This window comes from Pecten maximus, chromosome 5 (assembly GCF_902652985.1).
Source record: "Pecten maximus chromosome 5, xPecMax1.1, whole genome shotgun sequence".
Classification (NCBI taxonomy): Eukaryota; Metazoa; Mollusca; class Bivalvia; order Pectinida; family Pectinidae; genus Pecten; species Pecten maximus.
Window position 1 is genome coordinate 18,428,475 of NC_047019.1, and position 27,106 is coordinate 18,455,580.

Here is a 27,106-nt window from a genome sequence, read left to right on the forward strand (position 1 = left end):
TGCTTATATTTACCATCTGTGATTTTTTATTTGTCGTGCGATTTTTTTTTTGAAATTTTCAAATTTCAAATTTCAGTTGGCAGTTCATAAGCTGGTGAACTCGCAACTGAATTGGTAGGGTTATATAGTGACAGTGCCATACAATGGTAAATAAATACACACACATATATATATATTTGTACAACGCCATCATATTGATATATATATATATATTTGTACAACACCATCATATTGTAAAATAAATTGCATAACAATTATTTTGTTTTAGGGTGAAATAATTCATATTTCAACAATTTATTATGTTTTGGTTGGATGATGTGGCTACAGGTACCCCAATCTTGTAAGGGCCAATATGACCATGGTTGTACCATTGTATCATATAAATCGCTCGTCGACATTGTCATGACTTCTTTCTATGTACATTGTCGTTAAATATTTATCTTATTGGCATTGATTTTTTAAAAGATTAAACCTGATTAATCTGGACTCTGTTTATTCTTGATATTAAAGCCGTTTTCCGTTCATGGCCATGGTATCTTTGCTTCTTACGCCACTTGTTTTTTTGCCAGAAGTTGGTTCCGAGTTCCGAGTTCCGTTTAAGTAAAACGGAACTCGGTTCCAGTTCAGTAAAAAGGATAACAACACGACTGGTGTCGTGAAATTACGAGACATTGTTGTGTTGTAACCTCCATGAGAGAATGTTACAACGCAGTTTTCGTTCATGGTACATTTCTTTTGTTTTACCCTTTCGTAAATTACAAGTAGCTTGTTAAAGCAGCTTTCTAGATATTGCGAAATGTGGGTCCATGGAGGGAGATATGAGTTTTTATTTGTAGTTAATGTATATATATATGTGTGAAGTTAAAGTACACAAACAAAGCAATAACTGCAAAGTATATTACATACATCTTTTTTTTTTAAAATATGGTTTCTACTGCTGAGGTGAAATGTCTATATGACGACTGGGAAAAAATCTTTACTGAATTGTTATTCAACACAAATAAAAAAAAATACAATTTCATTGAATAATATTGAACAGTTCTTTCATTGGCACTTGGAAACATAGAAATACGCGGGATAGCAGGAAACTTTTAATGAGCTGTTGCCAAAGGCCTTCCTTGTTATTCTCGGAACTGGTTCCTAGTTCCGTTTTACTTAAACGGAGCTCGGAAGTGGTTGATACATATGTAGCTCCGTTTTACTTAAACGGAACTCGGAAATGGTTTCTAGTTTCATTTATTTTAAACGGAACTGGGAGCAAAAACCAAGTCCCGTAAAATTTATACCTGACTGATAAGTGTCCGTACACTCATTGACATATCATTTCTTTTCAGATTCGGGTCTTGTAATGAGATAAAATACGTAGAATATTTTCTTTAAGGAATTTGGAAACTAATTACTAGTTCCGTTTTATTTAAACGGAACTCGGAATTTGTTTAACGGAACTCGGACCTTGGACCAAGTCCAGTAAAGTTTATACATTTAGTTCGTTTGTCTTAAACGGAACTCGGAACTGGGACCAAAACCAATAAAGCTAATACATAGTATTTTAGTTTTTCTTAAATGGAACTCGGAACTGGGACCAAAACCTGTAAAACTAATACATTGCAGTCCCACTTTTCTTAAACGGAACTCGGAACTGGTTCCTAGTTATCTGATACAGAACTCGGAACTGGTTCCTAGTTCCGTATTACTTAAACGGAACTCGGAAATGGTTCCTAGTTCCGTTTTACTTAAACGGAACTCGGAAATGGTTTCTAGTTTCATTTATTATATTTTCATATTCGGGTCTTGTAATGAGATAAAGTACGTGTAATATTTTCTTTAAAGAATTTGGAAACTAATTACTAGTTTCGTTTTTCTTAAACGGAACTCGGAACTGGTTCCTAGTTCTGTTTAGGTAAAATGGAACTAGGAAGTCGGATCTCTGAACCAACTTCAGGCTCAATGTTTATTTTGATTTCTGCGGGTAAACAGCAATATAGTCCTGTTTAACTTCATGGAGTTATATTTCAGGGTTGGACCTAATATTTTCGAACTGTATTAAATAACCGCGAATATAGAAAGATAAAATCCCCACGAATACTCCTAAGTATACAGTTTTGGAATAAATAAACTTTCTACCACAATACCCTGTGTTATTCAACTCTCAGACCATCAGTTAATCATTACAGCTGTTGATTAACAATCTGTTTATACCACACGTGGTATAAACTCCGTACGCATTTCGATTGGCTAACACGGTGAACTTTGACCCAAGCTGCAATTATTATTGACGTCATCAATAATCTAATGACGTCACATCATCGGGTCCCGGACATCACCTGTACACTTTATTTGCATACGCGAAATTATACTTGGCCCCATTTCCCTTTGATTCAAGCCGATATTATTTTGGTAGAAACAGGTCACACGACTCGAAATTGTTGGATATGGAATTTATTTCACACTCGTAAGTTATTTTTTAAAAGTTGCAAAAAACACTCGCTAAAGCTCGTGTCTTTTGTAACTTTTAAAAAATAACTTACTCGTGTGAAATAAATTCCATATCCAACAACCACTCGTTGTGTAACCTCTTTTTACATAACATCGCAAAACATTAAATGTATGATTTCTTTTCTTCCGTTGGGAATCTTGTCAAAAAAATAAAAGAAATTTAATGTTGTTTTTTTTTCTTCTGATTTCTGTTGTCAGTGTTAAAATGCCAATATATAAACCAGAACCTGAATGTATTGATCTATTATTTTCATTGATTGCAGACAGATCAAATTAAGACAAGGTTCACTGTAGTAAATAATATATTTGTATCATATTGTATTTAAACTTCATGCAGTGCACGTATTCTGTCACAACTTAGCAAGACAAACGACGCAATATGAATACGGAGGAGATAAGATAAATACCTAGACGAGATAAAGGACAAATATACATATTTATCTGTAATAAATTGTGGCTAAAGTACCTAACCTGACTATCCTCCTTCCCCGTTTATCAGTTGATAATAGCGCAAGGTCATATCGTCAAATAAAGATCGACCCTGATAATAAATGAATGAGATTATCATTGCACACTTTAGAGCAGAGAGGTCTTATTGGTATTTCAAATACAGCCATTTTAAAAGATTTTGTATAGGATTGTTCTTATTTCTTTAAGAAGTATATTCGGAGCATATCGCATAAATGACACTCCTATATATATAGCTAAGTTCTTATGAGCCGTGGAACCAGTTCCAAACATATTCATTTCTCTCATTTTACTTTTAAATTATCCAAACAATTGCCACATTTATCTAATTAGTCACACACATTTTGATTTTTATTATTTTCATTTTTTTTTTATTTCAAACAACACTGATTAATCCTGGAAATTATATTAATATCTGGTATGTAGTGTATCTACATTCCTATTGAAATGTGCTATTCGCCTGTATGTCTTTTGTTAAAGCTTGTTCTAAATACAGTACTTTGAAAGTTGATAGTTTGACTTTTCGTGTTTGTATTCTCTGCTATAAATATATCGAGTATAGCTATATCATCATACACTTTTTTCTATCAAACTTTTTGCTTTAACTTCCTCTTTTTTGTTTTATATTGATTTGAACCAGATGGGAAAAATGAAAATAAATGAGAAAAGGGAATGTGCAGTTATCCCATAGCTTAATCCTCGAATTATTTTTGAATATTGTACATTTCTAATAAAACCCAAATTGAACATACTCGAAACTGAAATGATAATTATTCCTCATTCTAATATGGGGAACGCGATGGAATAACTTCAGGTGTAATGATGTTGTGAAAACGAAGAAGGATTTTCTTCAGAGTAAATGTTTATTGATATGGCTCAGCGCTACGTAAGACTTCCAAACGACTTTAGTGATGAACCAGCAAAAACAAAATAAAACCTGTATACTTATAAATATATTTACATATATTTATTGTATTTCACAATATTTCTTTGTTGCAATGACTCGCTTTGGTTTTTTATACATACATTTAAATCCCCACACGTACATTCAATCTCTCCCTTTCACGCTCTGGTTCTCGCAGTTTCTGTCTCTTTAAACATAAAACATCTTTCTTTCGTAAAATTGCATATTATAAACATGTTTATTAAGGCGTTCTCAAATTTTAACCCATGACCGATAAACATTTTAGTGCCATGATACTCTCACCGTTGTTGTCATAGAAAAACAATGATGATAAATTATAATTAGCACAATCATAATTTAGTGGAATGCATCCAGCGCGAAAATCGCCAATATAGCATTACTACTAAAATATGTCTACAGTGAATGAGAGACATAGTTAAGATGTTAAATGTCAAACTGATAATTATAGAATATTCATCGAAAGGTCGATAATATTTATTATTGTTACATTTTAAAACATGTTTAGGGATAAAAAATGTGGAAAGTAGTAACATAATCAGATATATTTTTGAATTGGCTGTTTAAACAAGAAATGCACAGCAAACATTTCCATATAAATAGAAAAATGACAGGCTTTACCATGTTGTATCAGATGAGATGTGTTTATAACATCACTGAAAGATTATAAAAGATATTCATCAAATTGATTGTTTTTATATATCTAATTGGTACAAAATGTAAAATAATGAACATGTTTGACAAAAAACGGAAAATAAATAGGAATATTATGAGTCAATCTGAGCACATACAAAATACATATAACATACAAGTATCAATCGTTGTATACAAAAAGGATCGCGGCATAGTTGATTAATGATTAAATAAAAGTAGTACAGTAACTTTTGCAGTATTCCCATTCTGTGAACGTTACTCTAGCAACAATGAAAGTCATTTAGATTTCGGGATGATAATTATAGGATTTTCACTATTCCATTGTGGACTTATGATCTGGTTCAAGACTTCACAAGACAGAAGAACAACCCGATGATATATTCTTCAAGTCCAGTCCTTTTAGATGGACTGTTATTAGATCCGTCCACACTTTTCTCACCACATGTTTTAAAACTTTATATATACGGAGTGAAAATACTCGCAGTTGATGACTCTATTATGTTTGTAGACGCGCTATGATTGTCATTGTACTGCAGAATACGGTCTTCTCCCCGCAGCTCTTCTGGCGTATAGAAAATAAGCAAGGCCGCTGAGGAGAATGAGGCCAGCCCCAAGTGCTATTCCTCCGCCGAAAGACGGACCGCTAAAGCCACCCTTGGAGGGAGCCTTTGTAGGTATTGGTGCCGGTGTTGGTGTTGGTGTCATTGAAGTGTGATGTCCTGGTGATGGCCCTGGTGATGTTATGTGGCTGGACATTGTCGTACCGTTCTCGGGGCTCATTGTTACTGTTGTCCCATTCATTTCTGGCATCATTGTCACTGTCATTTCAGATGTGCCGTTGCTACTTGACGTGGTGCCATTTTCACTTGGTGTAGTCATACTTCCGTTCGCAGTCGTCATACTTTCGGTTGTCATGACGTTGGTTGCTGTAGTCATATCCTTGGTTGCCGTCGTCATATCTTTTGTTGCAGTTGTCATAGCATTGGTTGCTGTTGTCATATCTTTTGTTGCAGTTGTCATTACCGCTGTTGCTGTAGACTGTCCTAAATTTGCAAAATGAACAAATACATAATCAAGACTATCCTTTTTTCGATACATAGGTAGTTCACTGCTTCAAAATGATCGCTGCTTTTATCTAGGGCATTCGATAGATTTGAAACTGAACGTAAGAAGCGAACTTATGTTCAAACAGACAGTAATATCGAATGTGGACGAGTTAAATAAAAATAAGCAATATGTAATAAATGTTCTAAGGCTATAACGTCGTCATAATTGATATTACAATATCACCAATTATATTAAAATATCGGCATTTATACTATAATATCCTTATTTATACTATAGCATCGTCATTTATACTATAATATCGTCGATTATATTATAATATCGTCATTTATACTATAATATCTTCATTTATAACTATAACATCGTCAATATTACTATAGTGTCGTCAATACTACTATAGTATCGTCAATTATACTTTAATGTCGGAATTTATACTATAACATCGGCATTTGTATTATACTATCTTCATTTACACTAAAATAATGTCATTTGTACTTAAGATATCGTCATTTATACTATAATATCTTCATTTATATTAAAATAATGCCATTTGTACTTAAGATATCGTCATTTATACTAGAATATCTTCATTTGTATTAAAATAATGTCATTTGTACTTAAAATAATGTCATTTGTACTTAAAATATCGCCATTTATACTATAGTATCGTCATTTATACTATAATGTCTTATTTTATACCCTAACATCGCCAATTTACTATAATATCTTCATTTGTACTTGCTACTAGTATTTGAAACTATCCTGTGATAACAGCAAATCGTAAAAAAGTGATAGTATATAGCTTTAATAGACAACGAAAGGTTTTATATGCCTTTTGGATATTTATATTTTGGAAGACTTAAGGCAATGGTTCCAATTAAAGATGAGGTACCACTTATCAGTGTTAAATCAATAATTATTTTGTTTAAATATGACGATTTTTTTCTACAAATGATGCATAATTCTGAATAAATTCAGCAGAGTTGAACCAGGTGACATGGATTGAATCGGACGTTATACATACCAGCGGTGGTCATACTCGCTGTAGTATTAGCCTTCTCTGTTGTAGCTGCATCTAAGAAATGGAAAGACAGATATATATTTATATACATCGATGGTAATTCAAGGATTTCAAAAAGCAGGAGACTCCATAGACGAATTTCGTTATCTTATAACCACAGTTATAAATCTTATTTGAGGTTCATGCATTTGTCAAAAGTTACCAAAGAAAATTATATTGCTTAAAAATAGTGCTTATACCTAATTTAATCAAATCAACAAATGACAAATTGAAACTTCATAATCAACAGCAATCACTTAATAATTAGCTGTAAACTGGACGAATTATTGCAAATATATCCACTTACCTGTAGTAATTGACGCCCCCTTGGCATGCCAAGACATGACTGTTACTAACAGAAATACTCCAAGAAATTTCAAACTATTCATATTGCCTCGTAAAGTGTAGTACATACACCCAATTAATTTTCTAAATAATTTCTTTAGAAGAGATTAATCCTCACTGCCGAATCCGTCTGTCACCGGAGTTTAAATACATGTGCACCACTCGATAAAGGGTAGTTGTGAAATGTACCCGCGGTCATCGAACAGTCACTATCACGAGGTGGGTACATTGGTCATATACCTAGTCGGTCAAGATCTCGATTACACCGCTGCAAATATTGGCTGATAACGTTTCATCCATCTGCATCTGAATCGGTCGAAGTGCCGAGCTCAGCCGGTATCGCCCGCTGTGTTATCGGCCTTACACGTATATATAGTGACCTGTTATATCGTGTCTGGTAGGTATCAGCATTGTATAGTCGTCGTTGCATCAGGATATAATCAGTATATGATATGAAAGGACCGTAAAGTATCAGGATTGGCATTATTAAACCGATCCAGCGCACGATATCGTGAACCCGACTAGTCGCAACCATAAACTACGCCCACTACTTTCTCTTTGTCTTCGTTAAATACCGTAAATTAATATTTACTAGAACCACTATATGCTTACTTATGATGCGTTCTGTACATATGAACAATAATTTGAAATTGAACCACAGGTCATAGCCTCGTCTGTCAATACATCCAATATAAATATATCAGACGAGGCTAGGACCTGTGATTGAACAATGGATTTCACCCTCATTTGACCATGTATATGCAGCATCATATTCGGTTTAATAGAAAGTAATAATGGAAGTTGGGATACAAATGTTAGTGGTAACTAGTTTAGGGTGCTGGGTGTTGTCTGAATGTTGGCTGGATGATGGCATAAGGTTGGGGGTGTGGGATAAGGTGGCCAGTGTTGGCTTTTTGATGGAATAATGTGATGGATGTTGGCTCGTTGATGGGATAAGGTGGCCAGTGTTGGCTCGTTGATGGGATAAGGTGGCCGGTATTGGCTCGTTGATGGGATAAGGTGGCCGGTGTTGGCTCGTTGGTGGGATGAGGTGATGGATGTTGGCTCGTTGATGGGATAAGGTGGCCGGTGTTGGCTCGTTGGTGGGATGAGGTGATGGATGTTGGCTCGTTGATGGGATAAGGTGGCCGGTGTTGGCTCGTTGGTGGGATGAGGTGATGGGTGTTGGCTCGTTGATGGGATAAGGTGGCCGGTTTTGGCTCGTTGATGTGATAAGGTGATGGGTGAGGGATAAGGTGGCTGGTGTTGGCTTCGTTGATGTGATAAGGTGATGGGTGTGGTCGGATAAGGTGGCGGGTGTTGGCTCGTTGATTGGATAAGGTGACCAGTGTTAGCTCGTTTATGGGATAAGGTTATAAGTGTTGGATTAATAGAATCTTTCACCCACTTGGGGGTGAGGCAGGGGAATCCCAACCCGAGGGGAAGATTCTTAAGTTGCCAAACACGAGGCTTGCCGAGTGTTTGGCTGCTTAATTATCTTTCCCCGAGGGTGGAATTCCCCTGTCTCACGTCCATGAGGATGAATGATTATTTTTCTCTTACCCTGTTACCGTCTTATGTGTCTAATATCAACTTTACATCAAGAAAATGTTGACGTGACTGATTGAATCGTCGACGTGACGTCATCGTACTGTTGCCTTGACGTCATGGTATTGTGACGTGACGAAATGCAATTGTTGAGAACGTGCAAAGAGCACGTGTAACTTGTCTTTTCCCTAATAGACAGGTTGGTGGGTGTGGGGGTAAAGTGGTTGTTGTGAGTGTGGGATATAGTGGAGGGTTTAGGATAAGGTGGTGGATGTGGGATACGGTGGCCGGTGAAGAATAAAGTGGTGAGTGTGGGAAAAGGTGATGGGTGTTGGATAAGGTTGTGAGTGGGGGATACGTTGGTGGGTGTGGGATAACGTTATAGGTATGGGATAAGGTGGTGTGTGTGGGGTAAAGTGGTGAATGTGGATAAGTTGGTGGGTGTAGGATAAAGTGGTGTGTCGGGATAAAGTGATTGGTGTGGTATAAAGTGATGAATGCGGGATAAGGTGGGGTGTTGGATAAAGTGGTGAATGTGGGATAAGGTTGTGAGTGTGGTATAAAGTGATGGATGTGGGATAAGGTGGGGTGTTGGATAAAGTGATGAATGCGGGATAAGGTGGGGTGTTGGATAAAGTGATGAATGCGGGATAAGGTGGTGAGTGTGGTATAAAGTGATGGATGTGGGATAAGGTGATAGGTGTGGGATAAGGTGGTGAGTGTGGGATAAGGTGGTGAGTATGGGATAAGGTGGTGAGTGTGGGATAAGGTGGTGAGTGTGGGATAAGGTGGTGAGTGTGGGATAAGGTGGCCGGGTATTTCTTGTTGATGGGATAAAGGGCCGGTGTTGGCTCATTGGTGGGATAAGATGATGGGTGTGAGATAAGGTGGCCGGTGTTGGCTGGTTGGTGGGATAAGGTGGTCGGTGTTGGCTCGTTGGTGGGATAAGTTGGTGGGTGTGGGAAAAGACAGGGGCCATGGGATAAGCTGGTGGGATAGTGTACGTAGAGGGTGTAGGCTGTCGGTGAGATAATGTGATGAGTGTTGGCTGGATAGTGGGATAGGTGTTAGGTTTAAGCTGGTTGGTAGGATAAGGTGATGGTTATTGGATAAGGTGGTGGATGTGGTATAAGGTGGTTTATGTGAGATAAGGCGATGGGTGTGAGATAATGTGTTTGGTGTGTGGGATAAGTTGATGTGTGCGTGGGATAAGGTGGAGGGTGTGGGATAAAGTAGTTTGTAGGGGAGAAGGTTGTGTGTGTGGGATAAGGTGGTGTGTTGTAGGATAGGGTGATGAGTGTGGGAAAAGGTGGTGGGTGTGGGATAAGGTGTTGGACGTGGGATTAAGTGGAGGATGTGGGATAAAGTGGAGGATGTGAGATAAGGTGATAGGTGTGGGATAAGGTGATAGGTGTGGGATAAGGTGATGGGTGTGGGATAAGGTGATGGGTGTGGGATAAGGTGATGGGTGTGGGATAAAGTGATGGGTGTGGGATAAGGTGATAGGTGTGGGATAAAGTGATAGGTGTGGGATAAGGTGATGGGTGTGGGATAAGGTGGTGGGTGTGGGATAAGGTGATGGGTGTGGGATAAGGTGATGGGTGTGGGATAAGGTGATAGGTGTGGGATAAGGTGGTGGGTGTGGGATAAGGTGGTGGGTGTGGGATAAGGTGATGGGTGTAGGATGACGTTGTGAGTGTGGGATAAAGGTCGTGATTGTGGTATAAAGATGATAGTTGTGGTTGAGTGGTGGGCTAGTTTTAGTGGTGGTAGGAGGGTGGGATAGAATTAATAGCTGGATATGATGGGTGGTTGGATATGAGGATTTACGTTGGCTGGATAATGTGATAGTACCAGTGGCAGTGGAGTAGTTTGATAGGATGATAAGTGGTAGCTGGCTGGTTGGATAGGATGATTATTGAGCTTAAAACTCGGATTCGTGGTGACTGTAGAAGTGAAAGATGATTAGAAGTGGTCACATATAATAGAGAAACATGTCAAATAGGCTTCACGTTCCACAGAGTAACATGATTAGAGGTGGTCACATGTCGTATGGTAGCATGATTGGTGGTAACACATACCATAGGGTAACATGATTAGTGGTAACACATATCATAGGGTAACATGATTAGAGGTGGCCACATGTCGTATGGTAACATGATTGGTGGTAACACATACCATAGGGTAACATGATTAGTGGTAACACATATCATAGGGTAACATGATTAGTGGTAACACATATCATAGGGTAACATGATTAGTGGTAACACATATCATAGGGTAACGTGATTAGTGGTAACACATATCATAGGGTAACATGATTGGTGGTAACACATACCATAGGGTAACATGATTAATGGTAACACATATCATAGGGTAACATGATTAGTGGTAACACATATCATAGGGTAACGTGATTAGTGGTAACACATATCATAGGGTAACATGATTGGTGGTAACACATATCATAGGGTAACGTGATTAGTGGTAACACATATCATAGGGTAACATGATTGGTGGTAACACATATCATAGGGTAACATGATTGGTGGTAACACATATCATAGGGTAACATGATTGGTGGTAACACATATCATAGGGTAACATGATTGGTGGTAACAAATATCATAGGGTAACATGATTAGAGATGGTCACATGTCGTATGGTAACATGATTAATGGTGGTCACATATCATAGGGAAACATGATTAGTGGTTACACATATCATAGGGTAACATGATTAGTGGTAACACATATCATAGGGTAACATGATTAGTAGTGGTCACATATCATAGGGTTACATGATTAGTGGTTGTAAAATATGATGACGTCATTAATGATTGTTAGATATAAAAAGGAAATAGCTTTATTGATTATGATAACAGAGTCGTTTGTTACATTATTTACTTGATTAATAAAAAAGTATATTACACACATTTGTAAACTTCACAAAAAGTCATATTTTTAAGGAACATGTTTGATAGCTAGAGCTACGTTAGCAGACATAACGATAGGACATCAGTTCAGAATACTTCAAGACTTATGGAGGTATTGTAAAATAATCAGTATTTGATGTACATGTACGTGTAACTCCCTATACTAACTGTGAAGTGGTTTAAAGTATCAGAGGATTGGTAGTAGATAAAGTTAGGCATATGAACACTATCACACACATTTATACGCATATATTGACGAGTATGTTTAGTACCATTAGAAGTGAAAAAAAAAGGGTTTAGTGATTATTCATGCCCTTACTTTATTTTTAGGTGATGCTTCAAAAACCATTTTCACGGACAACTTTCTTCCCTGTGATATAATATTTAATTCCTAAATATTTAGGTAGATTTCCCTAATTTCAATCACATCACTTTTCCATCATTTGCCGAATTTGTACGTAACTTTACGCATAGATTGCTTAATTCGCTTGAACATTACGTAGAAAAGATTAAGTCCGTCGAATGAATAAAGTTTCCCAGAAAATGCCACATACACTAATAGTAAATTAAGTGAAAGAAACAACGGGGTTCGATGTTGTTGTACGAACAAAGCACGCAATTTACAATAGCTTAACAAAGGGAAATGCAATAATGATAGATATATGTCACAGACAATGAACATGTTCAGTAAAACGACGACCTTACAATGTCTGGTGAGTATGACCTGGCCAAATATTTGGGGTGTACCCGAGTATAGTACACGTATTTTGTGGGAGTGCAGATTACGTGGTGGGATCGTGACATCAATACTAGTGATATATATATCTTATCACTCAACTATAACGACCTTCACACATATTTTTATGCCTAAATCTGCCGGGTGGTGTGTATGAATTCAACACTATGGAAATAGGATGGCTTCTCTTAGATATCGGTGGTGTGATTCTCAATCCATCCGTGCATTTGATTTGGTGTAATATTTTAAATGTGACGATACTTTTAATAAAATATACATGCTTATACATGTTTGTTGGGTCAGATGAAAATAGGGCCTGTCGATATTTCGCTCTGAATTCACCGATTTCAGTAAAATGGTGTTGCACGTGGTGGATATTGATCTGCTAACTAAAGCATGGCATTGGGTGTGGTAAGTTATTTTTGGGGCGACTGTAACTTCATTTACGACGATGCGAAAATAATTTTCTCTGACAAAAGAGATGGATAATGGCAAATACATTCTAACAAATTAGAATTTAAACGTGGTCTAGCTTCATGGCACAGAGATGTGAGTAATACGCAGATTTTCAGAAAATGCGTCCTTTCTGAAGATACTTTGTCGTATGACCCGACGGCTAAAGTAAGGGATTTTATTTGTAGCCTGTGCTGGCACTTTGTAACAGACAAGTTTAAGAATCTATGATTAAGAAATAGTTGGTCCTTATAATTTGTATCATCGTATATACAATACAATACATGCATCCTTGTTACGATAATGGTCATTCACTCGAGATATATTACATCACCTTACCTCGATGGATGCAACGTTTGGGTCGATTAAAGTATAAAGCATCTATATTGCACTTAATGAAATTTCTAAGTGCATGTTGAAAAATGTAGATTAAATAATTTTAGATATTTCACTGGAAAAATGAAATAAAATGTGTTATTACATCATGCACTATGGCTGAATAAAACGATCATCTCCTAGCAGGAATTACTGAACTACTCCATTACAATCTGTAACATTCAGAGTGTTAATTACTGAACTACTTCATTACTACGATCAGGAAAGATGTTCTCTCTCAATCCAAACCCCAGACATTTAGATTCGATAGATGACAGGGAGGTGTCAATATATATGTCAAAATATCTCGTGTGAGAGTCAAAGAATAATTCTTATCACAGATTACATTATTGTACATTGAGACTGTATAGGTTGTTAAAGTACATATCGTCAATACTGTGCTTATTTCTACGTTCAATAGCTGATTCGTCGCGGACAGAAAATAAAAGGATAACCTTGACTTGGATTGTATAGACCGATTTATCTATAGACTGGAAATCCAAGGACAGATTGTAAGCCTGGCCTCGAGACTACTATTAAAAGTATGAAACATGTGATGTTGTAGTGTATAACTAGCTGTACATTGATGTTTAAGATAGACCCGACTACAGCTTAGGTACAGGAAATAATGGCTTTATTTGCGACTGTTCACGACAGAAATTACTTTACATGTAAAAACAGAGTGATGCTGCATAATTATTACAGGAACGCGAAGATTTGTCAAATTATATCACATGTGTCTGCTTCTGGTTAGACAAAAATACCATGCTGCTATATAATAAGAGTCGGGATGTCTTATTCTATCAACACTGACCGGAAACAGACGCCTATGATCGTATCATCATATGTTCCTGAATAACCACATCTATATATGACAGACCCACTTTAAAAAGATATAGACTTTAATACATAACATAAGTATATTAAATACATATTTTGTATGTCTATGTTTTATATGTTTAGAATATTCGTCTGTATCATGCCTAAGACAAAATATATATGATACCTTCTAATGACAGAGTATATCCTTTATATTACGTATAGTTTGATTAAAATTTCAACATTAATATTGCTCTCCATACAAACGATAATTTAGTTTGTCATATTTATATGTTTTAGAGGACAATATGCCGATATTATTTCACGTCTCTGTCATAATGATGTTAATTTGGTCTGTCATAAATAAAACGATTTCGATTGTGAACAGTCGCAGATAAAGACAGTTTTTTATGTCCATAAACTGTAGTTAGGTCTATCTAAAATATCACACCATTAAAGTACAATGTACAGGTAGGTGGAGTACAACATTAGATGTAACATATAGTGTTAATACAGATCGAGAGATCAGGGTTACTTTAGATGGCCTTGTAATTTTTGTCTGTAGATAAATAAGTCCACAAATTACTATCAAGGTTACCATATGATTTTCTTCTGTATGCATAGCAGTTTAGTTTTGGTTTCGTATTATAGAACGTCCCAACAACAGAAAAAAATATTAAGGAACATTTGTAGATTTGTAAATATGCACTTTGCCTTTGTGAAAAGTTTGATTGCCATACAAATCTGGTCACAATATACTGGTTTTTTGTATAAAGGTATTTAACTGCTCACTCATCATTCCTCTGAACAGTTTTCCAGACTTGATGAAATGGTGTAACTTGTCAATGTCTACCGACTGACACACATGAATTAGGTTTAAATAAACATGATTAACATAATGTATCTATAGATGTAGTGCCCCGGCTATTGCCTTATACAAATATACATTTTAAGGGATGTGTAGGAGATTAGGGATGGGGCACAGGGGCACGTTACAATAATAATTTATACATGAAATAATTAAAAATGTATGTGGATCAGTATAACGTTAGAAAATGGCTTACATATCTAGTTCATCAACCCTGCTACAGCCTTACCTAATGTTTTGGTGTAACATAAACTAATATAGGTAAAAAGAGATATCGGAAAGCGTTGGTGGTAGTGTGTAGTGTTCTATTGGTCTGAATGACCCTTCAATGACCACAACGTCCTATCTATAATTCGTCAGGGTTAAGTTGATCCAAACTTAGAAGTTGACCAGAGTCAAATTGGTCCAAACTTAGTTGACCAGAGTCCAATTGGTCCAAACTTAGAAGTTGACCAGAGTTCAATTGGTCCAAACGTAGAACCAGAATTGTTCCTACTAGATTATTGAAAGTGACCCGATCTAATAATCCATCTCATTTTCATTTTCAATTAAGTAGTTCTTAAGAAGTAGGGGAGGGGGGGGGGGGGGGGGGGGGGGGGGGGGACCCTTGTTCATTTCACCATGCTTCAAAATACAATGCCACACCGGGTGTCATTGAACAGAATAAAACAAAGCACAGAAAGATACAGGAGAGACAAAAGACAGCAAAGACAGAAAACAGAAAAGACAAGACAGAAAGAGACAGAAGACATGAAAGACAAAAAATCGGAAAGACAAGACAGAGACAGAAGACATGAAAGACAGAAAATCGGAAAGACAAGCCAGAGAGACAGAAGACATGAAAGTGGATTTGATAAAATATTCAAAGTATTGCAATGGGGTCAGCAAGTCTATATTCTCCTCAATGTCCCCATGATAGAAGACAGAAGAAAACTAAGTGCTCTCCTAAGTTCAAGTTATATTTACTAAAGTGTTGACTTGGTTCAAATAATCCCAACTTAAATGAGGATCACAATAGTTTTGCATTGGTCCATGATAAAATAATTTTGTATTTTATGCATCAAGTATGGACTACAAGTATGCAGTACAAAAGATTTAACATGATTTGTTATCATTTAAAGCTTAAAGATATTTCATTAATGTTCGCTAGCTAATTGAAAACGAATCTGTCGATTTGCAGAGATCTCCAATACCGTATATGAGAGTGTGTATATGTTAATAAATGACAGAAAGAAAAAAAATACATTAAATAGTTTTGTTAAATATTTTACATTATCAAATGATATTTACAATAAAGATATGATATACATATTATGTACAAATTATCAAATGGAAAACAGATAACATCAAAATAATGCTTCTTAGAATGAAATGTTCTTCAAATATTTCAGGTATCTTAAATATGTAAACCATTAATCTATTTTCTTTATAAACACATCTTCTACTTCAATAAATTTCAGACAGTTTACAGAAAGGTTCAATTTCTTTTGATATAAAATAGTATATCATTAGTTCACATGTGGGTTTTGATGCTGTAAACACAGACATACTCCTGAAATGTTATATTTCATCTTTTCCGCCTTTACGTTGCTGTAATAAATATTCTTGCCACTGAAATTTCTCTCATGATCTTCCTTTGTATAGATCTGTATCACAGGAATTTATTTTATCCAGATGTCTTTCATCAAGGCCAATCACAATGTTGTTTAAAACTCGTAGGTACAAATCCCACAGTCTGTCACCTTAATGTCCATGTTTGGTCGCTCGTTCATTGTTTCCTGTGCCTCCATCTCTCGTAGTGTTTCTGTACCTTCAATGAGTTGTCTGTAAAATAAATGCATACATACATGTACATCAATTGTAATTCAAATTAAGATTTTTTAATTTTTTTTTTCAATTCTTACATGATTTTATTGTCATTGTTTTATATTATACATATGTGTCATACACAATAATACATACATGTACATACTTTTTATGTTAGTATTTTTTTCTTAAATTATTTAATTGGTTTCTGACACAATGTAGCTAAAAAGTATGCATATATAAAACTCATCATAACCATACACAGATTTTGATTGATGTAATAGAATTCACCCTTCTAGCCAAAGTAATGAATATAGAAAAATGTCTTTCAGTACTGTATTTCTATTTATATATAGTAGTAATATAATCAAGCTTAACTAACCCAAAAGCCACGTATTTGGTGTCCATCCATTTCGTTGGCTGTAGAGTAATGTAGAACTGTGAACCATTTGTGTGGCGCCCCCTGCTGGCCATTCCAATAATACCTCTCTTGGAATGTGAAACTGCAAAGTTCTCATCTACAGGAAATAATATCAACAAAATTGATTTTCAAAATCTTTATATATTATTTGTATAATGTCAGCTTTTCAAATGTCAAACTAATTTCAAACTTTTCATATATGCATTTATGATTGTATCATTATCAATAATAGCAAAAATGCAAAATTATTCAGCAATCAATTAAGAAGTTTTTGAATTAATCTATTTCCAGAAGTCTAACCTTCAAACACTGGTCCATAAATAGATTCTCCACCATTTCCTCGACTGTGGTATATATCTGAGACAAAAAAAAAGAACTTTTAACATGAGATCAGACCAAAAAGGAAATATTATAAAATGCCACAGGTTGATTTCTATCAATATGATATTTTAATTAAATATTACTGATATCAACATTAAAACTCAAAAGAATAACTGAAGACAATAAAGATTAATATGAATTACATGCAGAAAATTAATTATCATTTCAAAATTTCTGGTCAATGACTCGATCATTCATGACATTATTGACATTTTTTAAATTGAGCCCAAAACTGCATTTCATCAAGTTTCATTAATCTTAATAGTGTATACTATGTCCATGTAAAGTACAAGAGACCTAAATTCCTGTATGTTTGAATTATGTCTAGAAATACAGGATTTGTTATGAGTATTAACTAAAAGTAGTGATACTGAATTCCTGGACACCAATATGTTATGTACCATTTTACCCTACATATGTCATTAGACACATTATTCTTTTACATTATTTTGTAATTTCACTCCATGTATTACCTCCACCCTGTATCCAGCCATTCCTGACTATTCTGTGAAACAGTGAGTTTTTGAATTGTAGTCTGTAGTCGCTGTCTGGTGACGTTCCCTTCTCTCCTGTACAGAGTGCTTTAAAGTTTTCACATGTCCTAGGGACTATGTCTGTAAATAACTAAAAGCAGAGATTGTCCAGTCAGAAAAGAGATTAGAGCGTCTCCATGAAGAGAAACCTCTGTCCTTAAATTTCTCCGTATAGCTTAACAATGACTTGATGTGTTATCAAAGATGATTTTATTAATGATGCTCGAAGATGAAATATTAAAACAGTAATTTCAAACCATTTAAGTTTCACAACTGCCAAAAATCAATTGAACAGCCTACATGTATATTGACATCAAATTGCTATCAACAGTCTTTATATTGTTCATTGGAGCTAATAAGTTAAGAGAGTTTGTTTTGACAAATGATCCATTTATGTGTCAGCAAGCAAATTGTAACATATTTTAGCTGGATGGACATATATTTCTATTTTGTTTTTTTTACTATATTGATTACCATATCAATCAAACCTCACCATTTTTTTTATTAAATGTCTCACTTGTAATTTATTAATAGATTTGATTTTACTTTATTCTATTTTTTTTAAATGACTATTTTTTAATCAGCTGACACATAAATATAAACAGGTTGATAAGCACCTCGATCTGGAGTAATTAAAGGGAAGTAATCATGCAGGTGTAAGCATAGATTACCATATACGTGTATTTATATCAACATATCAATAGAACCTCAAAATTCTTAATTAAATGTCACTTGTAATTTATCAATAGATCTGATTTTACTTTATTCTACTTTTTTGTATGACTACTTTTTTTAATCAGCTGACACACACATATATACATGTATATATATACACACATATTGATAAAGCAGCTGATCTGGAGTAATTGAAGGGAAGTAATCAGGTGTTAGCATTGATTACATTACAGCATAAATTGTTAGGGCAGAAATATTAGGACAATTTACTTTAGAAATCATGCAGCCTGTAGTCTTCACTCACCTCTATCACCAGTCGACCAATGGATTTCTCTCCAATCGCTATATCCATGTAAACATATTCATGCTGAAAAAAATAATTAAAAAAAACTCTCAAAATTAAGGTTAGTGTCATGAAATACAGCTCTAGAAAATTTCAAATGTTAAACATTAACTACAGAATTTTTCTATCCTCAAATTCATACAAATATATTTATATTTTTGTAAGAACTTGTCATTCATACTGTTTCATTAAAGTTTCCATATACTTGTAACTTAAAATAATTAATAGATATTAAAGAAGATTGAAAATTAATAGTTATGCAGTAAAGTTCATCGACTGTAGTTTGAAAAAAGCTACAACTTAAAATTTATTCTAAATATGTTTTACAGAAATATACCTCAAGTCTCTACTTAGCTGTCAGATTTTAATGTTGATATTGTATAATTACATTTTTTGAGTTAAGGTAGCTTTTGTAGGACTCCTCAGTTAATGTTGAGTACAGAGGCAGTGGTCGAAACTCTTCAAACCCAAAATTCTCCTCCGCCCAGTCAATAAATTTCTCTGGACCTCCCAACAGTTCTCCATTCACAAAACAGATAGCTTTCTCCTCAAATGTCCAGGTTTCTCCTCGCAATTCCTAAATAATTTAACAAGAATTAATGAAGCAACAAACTTACCACAGTCATATATTTTACAAAATGTCATTATAGGAAGTGATCTATATTTTTCAACTGAGCCAACATGACATTTATTACACAAATGTAACAATTGCTGTACATGAACTTACTATATATAACTGCAAATAAGCCCCTAACTGCCCTTAAATAATTACGCCCCATCTTCATTTTACAGAATCATCAAACTTAATATAGTAAGCTATAACTGGTCACAAATCAGCATACAATGTTTACACTCAGGGAAGGGATTATTTGAGGATAAATATATACAGTTCTAAAAAAGAAATTAATACTATATATATTCTTTCTTATATTTCAAATTTTTTCATGTAAAATTAAAAATAACACATACATTGTACATGTAATATTTTTAGTTCTTGTCTATGTTTCCAAATAAGCATTAAAAAAATATCTGAATTTTGATACAGAGCCATAATATATCTTTTTTCACATCACCCATTAAACATCATTTCCATCAATATAAATTATATAAATACAGAAATAAGTAATTAATATCTACATGTATTCATGGCCACAGTCAAATGAGCATCCATTACCAAAATGAATAAAGCCAGGCAGTAATTAATGTCCTTAATGAAAATTATTGAACAATTTGATGACATTATACCAATACAAACAAATCAATATAAAATAACATGTATATGAAGGGGTATTCCTCGTTTCTATCTGGAATATAAATCAACAGTATACTGTCCAGTACATGTAGTCTGTTGAACTGGATACCTGCATAGGAATCTCTTTTTGTGTTAAAATATACTTTTAACTAAACTTCGTAAGTTTACTGTTTGCCCTGTTGATGCTGCATCTTTAAAATAACTTGACAGGAGAAACATCGCTGAATTATGTTAACACGTAAACAAGATTTGAACTTTCTATACTTATTCAGAAATGTATGGTTATAAAACAGGAAATGATTAAAGAGATGATAAAATACATGCACAATACCTACAAACAATTCTGAAAATGTGACTTAAATAAATAACATTATGTTGTATAGAATTTGGTTAAAACATAACAGCATTGCTACCGCTCCATGCAAAACAATATAGAAATTACCAAAACATCTACTATCTGCTGTTTCATGTAAAACCATCACAATATATATAGTCCACTAGTTGATAATTATTTGAAGCTATATGTAACCCAGCATGTACAATAAAGTATAAAAAAAAATTAAAAGTGATACAGTGAAAAATTACCTGAAATACTTTTTGTAATTCCTGATAGAAAAGATATTGGTAGAAATGGATAAATTATGGATGATGTGACCTGTGTTTTTTTTGATGTTTTAATAGAGGTATATGAATGTACTATTTACAAACACAACTTTGAGACTTTGTGAAATAAAGAAAGTTATACAAATACTATACATGCACCTGGTATCTGACAAAATTACGACTAAACTTTTAACGGTGATTAAAATTGTTGGATGTGGATAAGCTATTATACATAGTTGGCAATATTCACAGGGAATTCGTTTTTGCTATATATTTAAATACTATTTCATATAATTAAATATGGCGATGAAAATACAAACCCAGCAACTATATTGTTTATAAATTACATATCTACACTGAAATGTAAAGAACTACATAATGTTAAATACATGGCATGGTTGCACAAAATTTAATACCCGCAAACTTAGCTCCAGGTGGGACAACTGTGAGATTGATATAAGTGCTGTGCAATTCAAAATTGAAAACAGTATTACATAAATAGATATCATCATACATTGATCTGGACTTCTTAAATAACAATAATATTAAACATGTTCAATAAGATTTTTTTTTCATGTTAATTTTTCAAACCTGCTCAGTTTTTATGTTAACATCAATACAGATTCTGAGGAAGGATGATAAAGTAACATTGGAAATGTTACCTTTTTCTTTGCGTCGATGAACATATCCCATTCAAACTCCAGCAATCCATTTATAACTGGTTCCACAAATATATCACAACCATACTTGCTGACGAGGTCCTACAACACCAAGGAGAACAAAAACGTATATTGCATGTACTGTTGTTGAAGTTGCTAGTTGAAACTTGAATATAATAAAGTAGCTTTAACTGACATGATCAAGGAATACATATACAGGTTTGAAAATAACTATATGTCAGCTTGAGTCACGTGGTTCAAAACATCTTTTTATTTTATTTAATCCATCTATAAATTCGAGTCTAGCTTCTTTTATATCAATGCTGATATTTACTGCTGTGCTGACAGACTAGCAACTAATGATAATCACCATAAGCTTGGGATTGAAAGAGTGCACTGTTTGTGTAACATTTGTGAAGTACATGTATACCTGTACAAGTAAAAGTGTATATTGCTTAGAAAGTGAGAGGACATCAGTTTAAACACAGGTGCCTGACTCGTTTTATAAAATAATAACATATAAGAAACATACAAAGTCTCATTTATATGTACTATTATATGTTATTACTTTATAAAACTAGTCAGGTACCTATGGTTTAAACCATATGATGCATAAACACATTATTTTTTACTCCAGAGATGGGAACCAAAGAAAACTCGGAAATCTTTGTAAACATTGTCTACTGCAGTGTATCTATGCATTGAAATACATTTAGGTATAAATGTCTACACTCAACCGTGCACCACAGTCGGTGATATGCATCCCAGAAAGTAAATTTTACAGTTTTAGTTGGTTTACACGTATTTACCACCTTCACTTTGCTGATTGTGTGTTCAACTGTATGATTATATGAACTGCAAAGTGCAGTACACATTACTGTACAAACAATTTCTGTTTTAGACGTCAATTACAGGATTTGGATTTGTCACCGCAGTGGTGAAACCAAGAACACAAAGAAAAAAACTTAAAATAAACTTGGAAACCATAACAGACAGTCATACAAACGGACACAGTACAATCACGTTAGCTGTATCGTTATCGTATTGACCGCTATTATCAGAACATATAGAGTGGTTCTTGAGAAGGAATTATTTATGCTCTTATATGAAATTATACCTCGAGACAATATCGAGCTCTCTGGTAGGTAACATTGTTCAGCAAGCCGTAGATCTCAACTTTCTGCGCTGGAGCCGCCATTGCTGTTTTCCTTGGTAACGTAGTGTTGTACTTCCGGTGCGTTCGTTTCACGACTTAAAAAATATAACATACAAGGGAGATGACTCTGTCATGTTTATGGAAACACGAGAGATTGTTCTCTTGATTTCACATCTAAGTAACGACTGATATTCAACATACATATATATATTCTACAGTTATCTTAGAATAAAAATATATTCTACAGTCTTCCTTAGCCTTGACGAAATTTCAGCATTGACAGTCTGAACTTTAAAAGTAATCGATGGTCTTTAAAAATGCAAATAGATCTGTTATTCAGCAGCTTTATATTCAGTGTCGAGAACAAATATATCTGTTCTTCCAAATCTGCAATGGTTCCGATGTCCTTAATCTTATCTTCTTCCATCCTTGAACTATTGTTCACAGTTAGAATATACCCTTTAAGTAGTCTACACTGCCAGCGATTCGATTTCAATATTCTAAAATAAAAAATGGCACGTTCAGAGTCTCTCATATTGTCTTGCAATCACACATTCCTCTTGCACCGTTAGGATATGTCTTTGCCAAATCAAAGACTCATGGCTAGCTATTTAAAAATTTATACTAAAGAGAAAGATATCTAATATTTGGCATGAGTTACTGAAACTATATAACTATAACCTTATACTAACTTTACCATGCACACCCTGGATTTATAATGAAATGATCGTTTGAACCTTTCCGGTATCATGTAAAAAATCTCGAAAACTGAACATTCAAAAAAGTTTTTACCAGTATCTATGCTGTACATGGTATTTTAGAATTGAAAATCCTCTATGAAGCAAAATGTGTTCACGTTAATTTTACAGGAAATTATAAGCCAATTATCAGGTGACGTTTGAACGCACATTTGTACGTCCACGAATACCACTGTATTTTATTTCAAGGATTTATACATGTATAATTGAGCAAAGTTTAAAATTATTGATTTGATAGAGTATAGTGTGGAAGTTATTAAATTTGTTTTCGTCAATTCTTAGTTAAGTTTTTAAGTTTATATGCATTTATATGCTCAACTGGTAAACACTCATGTTTGAACAACAAATGTATACACAATCAATACATAATCAATACACAACCAATACATAATCAATATACAATCAATACACAATCAATACACAATCAATACACACTCAATACACAATTAATACACAATTAATACACAATTGATACACGATTGATACACAATCAATACACAATTAATACATGACCAATATACAATCAATACACAATCAATACACAACCAATACACAATCAATACACAATCAATACACAACCCATACACAATCAATACACAATCAACAATCTTTCGATTTTTTTGTCTCCTCAGTGTCAACATTAAGGCCCTTGACATCACTGATGAGTCTTAGAAATACGAAACAGCTGTATGATGCATTCTAATTCATTTTTTACTGTATCGAACTGTAGATTTGTATGTTAGACGTAATCATATGGAAAGTTAATGCCAGCAAAATGGTTATAACTGTTTCTGACAGCCTCTATGCCTCGTTTATTTACTGCTATAAGCATTACCACTTAAACAGTACATTTTTAATGTTATAAACATTTGTCAAAATAAATCAATTCTACTGCATTGTTAGCTCACCTGGTCCGAAGGACGAAGGTGAGCTTATGCCATACCGTGGCGTCCGTCGTCCGTCCGTCGTCCGTCGTCCGTCCGTCCGTCCGTCAACAATTGAACCATAAGCTTTTTGGGAATGAAAGAACAGTGGATGAAAGAGTGCACTGTTTGTGTAACATTTGTGAAGTACATGTATACCTGTACAAGTAAAAGTGTATAGAAAGTGGGAGGACATCAGTTTAAACACAGGTTCCTGACTCGTTTTATAAAATAATAACATATAAGAAACATATAAAGTCTCATTTATATGTACTATTATATGTTATTATTTTATAAAACTAGTCAGGTACCTATGGTTTAAACCATATGATGCATAAACACATTATTTTTCACTCCAGAGATGGGAACCAAAGAAAACTCGGAAATCTTTGTAAACATTGTCTACTGCAGTGTATCTATGCATTGAAATACATTTAGGTATAAATGTCTACACTCAACCGTGCACCACAGTCGGTGATATGCATCCCAGAAAGTAAATTTTACAGTTTTAGTTGCTTTTCACGTATTTACCACCTTCACTTTGCTGATTGTGTGTTCAGCTGTATGATTATATATATGAACTGCAGAGTGCAGTACACATTACTGTACAAACAATTTCTGTTTTAGACGTCAATTACAGGATTTGGATTTGTCACCGTAGTGGTGAAACCAAGAACACAAAGAAAAAAACTTAAAATAAACTTGGAAATCATAACAGACAGCCATACAAACGGACACAGTACAATCAAGTTAGCTGTATCGTTATCGTATTCACCGGTATTATCAGAACATATAGAGTGGTTCTTGAGAAGGAATTGTTTATGCTCTTATATGAAATTATACCTCGAGACAATATCGAGCTCTCTGGTAGGTAACATTGTTCAGCAAGCCGTAGATCTCAACTTTCTGCGCTGGAGCCGCCATTGCTGTTTTCCTTGGTAACGTAGTGTTGTACTTCCGGTGCGTTCGTTTCACGACTTAAAAAATATAACATACAAGGGAGATGACTCTGTCATGTTTATGGAAACACGAGAGATTGTTCTCTTGATTTCACATCTAAGTAACGACTGATATTCAACATACATATATATATTCTACAGTTATCTTAGAATAAAAATATATTCTACAGTCTTCCTTAGCCTTGACGAAATTTCAGCATTGACAGTCTGAACTTTAAAAGTAATCGATGGTCTTTAAAAATGCAAATAGATCTGTTATTCAGCAGCTTTATATTCAGTGTCGAGAACAAATATATCTGTTCTTCCAAATCTGCAATGGTTCCGATGTCCTTAATCTTATCTTCTTCCATCCTTGAACTATTGTTCACAGTTAGAATATACCCTTTAAGTAGTCTACACTGCCAGCGATTCGATTTCAATATTCTAAAATAAAAAATGGCACGTTCAGAGTCTCTCATATTGTCTTGCAATCACACATTCCTCTTGCACCGTTAGGATATGTCTTTGCCAAATCAAAGACTCATGGCTAGCTATTTAATTCGTCCTTTTTTCAACAATCGGACCAATCACAATGACACATGTACCAATATTTTGAAGAATATCGGAATATGGAGAGTCAACGTAACATTCTGTAACATACCATTTGTAACCTAACGACACAATGCTAATCAATAATAAAATTTCCAACATAATTTTTTTTTCATATTACATAAGCTACATGTACGTATATATGCTTTATATAACCATATCGCCCTGAATACTATGATAAGGCTAATTCTGCTGGGTTAACACTTAGTCATGTTGTCGGCGATCTCTACTTTTGAAGGGAGTTTATCGGTCATTTCCTTTTAACACAGCGGATACCTCCAGACGATATGTAACTAATTATTAATTAAGAAGAGTTTACTAATTGCTCAATCAAGTTTCAACATAAATATGTTCACTTACTATTTTATTTTATATATATATACATTGTACATCTGTATACATCTGTATTTTTTTTGTTGGTGGGGGGGGTTGGGGGGGGGGGGGGGGGGTTGGGGGGGGGGGGGAGGGTAAAAATTGATACTAAAGAGAAAGGACACGAACAAAGCGGGTAATCTTGTTAAGTGTGATATCTAATATTGGCCATGAGTTACTGAAACTATATAACTATAACCTTATACTAACTTTACCATGTACACTCTGGATTTGTAATGAAATGATCTTTTGAACCTTTCCGGTATCATGTAAAAAATCTCGAAAACTGAAAATTCAAAAAAAGTTTTTACCAGTATCTATGCTGTACATGGTATTTTAGAATTGAAAATCCTATATGAAGCAAAATGTGTTCACGTTAATTTTACAGGAAATTATAAGCCAATTATCAGGTGACGTTTGAACGCACATTTGTACGTCCACGAATACCACTGTATTTTATTTCAAGGATTTATACATGTATAATTGAGCAAAGTTTAAAATTATTGATTTGATAGAGTATAGTGTGGAAGTTATTAAATTTGTTTTCGTCAATTCTTAGTTAAGTTTTTAAGTTTATATGCATTTATATGCTCAACTGGTAAACACTCATGTTTGAACAACAAATGTGTACACAATCAATACATAATCAATACACAATCAATACATAATCAATACACAACCAATACATAATCAATACACAATCAATATACAATCAATACACAATCAATACACAATCAATATACAATCAATACACAATCAGTACACAATCAATACACAATCAATATACAATCAATACACAATCAATCAACAATCGATACACAATCAATACATAATCAATACACAATCAATATACAATCAATACATAATCAATACACAATCAATACACAACCAATACATAATCAACATACAATCAATACACAATCAATATACAAT

General features: G+C 34.3%; 2 protein-coding genes across 4 annotated transcripts; both read right to left on the reverse strand.

Annotated features, from left to right (window-relative positions):
* Positions 1-3,813: 3,813 nt before the first annotated feature.
* On the reverse strand, positions 3,814-7,228 carry LOC117327397 (mucin-1-like). 2 transcript variants are annotated; one of them, XM_033884349.1, is made up of 4 exons: positions 6,973-7,228; positions 6,630-6,680; positions 5,564-5,583; positions 3,814-5,521 (listed from the first exon to the last, which is right to left on the reverse strand). In XM_033884349.1, exons 1-4 carry the CDS (start codon positions 7,076-7,078, stop codon positions 5,063-5,065), a joined length of 636 nt encoding a protein of 211 aa, XP_033740240.1. In that variant the 5' UTR covers positions 7,079-7,228; the 3' UTR covers positions 3,814-5,062. The 2 variants fall into 2 exon arrangements, with proteins under 2 accessions (XP_033740240.1, XP_033740239.1); XM_033884348.1 differs by having other exon boundaries at positions 3,814-5,583; positions 6,973-7,227.
* An 8,596-nt stretch (positions 7,229-15,824) lies between these two features.
* LOC117327398 (probable inactive peptidyl-prolyl cis-trans isomerase-like 6) lies at positions 15,825-25,193 on the reverse strand. 2 transcript variants are annotated; one of them, XM_033884351.1, is made up of 8 exons: positions 25,098-25,193; positions 21,421-21,519; positions 19,292-19,480; positions 18,865-18,927; positions 17,826-17,976; positions 17,272-17,328; positions 16,933-17,068; positions 15,825-16,568 (listed from the first exon to the last, which is right to left on the reverse strand). In XM_033884351.1, exons 1-8 carry the CDS (start codon positions 25,176-25,178, stop codon positions 16,451-16,453), a joined length of 894 nt encoding a protein of 297 aa, XP_033740242.1. In that variant the 5' UTR covers positions 25,179-25,193; the 3' UTR covers positions 15,825-16,450. The 2 variants fall into 2 exon arrangements, with proteins under 2 accessions (XP_033740242.1, XP_033740241.1); XM_033884350.1 differs by lacking the exon at positions 25,098-25,193 and adding an exon at positions 22,535-22,660.
* Positions 25,194-27,106: the final 1,913 nt, after the last annotated feature.

What these genes read in the sequence shown, in the direction of transcription:
- LOC117327397 (XM_033884348.1), bottom strand. Translation starts at nt 7,078, where the DNA reads ATGTACTACACTTTACGAGGCAATATGAATAGTTTGAAATTTCTTGGA. An exon ending in GGGGGCGTCAATTACTACAG is followed by an intron (nt 6,681 to 6,972) that starts GTAAGTGGATAT and finishes TCCATTTCTTAG; the next exon opens with ATGCAGCTACAACAGAGAAG. An exon ending in AGCGAGTATGACCACCGCTG is followed by an intron (nt 5,584 to 6,629) that starts GTATGTATAACG and finishes TTGCAAATTTAG; the next exon opens with GACAGTCTACAGCAACAGCG.
- LOC117327398 (XM_033884351.1), bottom strand. Translation starts at nt 25,178, where the DNA reads ATGGCGGCTCCAGCGCAGAAAGTTGAGATCTACGGCTTGCTGAACAAT. An exon ending in TGGCTGGATACAGGGTGGAG is followed by an intron (nt 17,329 to 17,825) that starts GTAATACATGGA and finishes TTTTTGTCTCAG; the next exon opens with ATATATACCACAGTCGAGGA. An exon ending in ACCAAATACGTGGCTTTTGG is followed by an intron (nt 16,569 to 16,932) that starts GTTAGTTAAGCT and finishes TTTATTTTACAG; the next exon opens with ACAACTCATTGAAGGTACAG.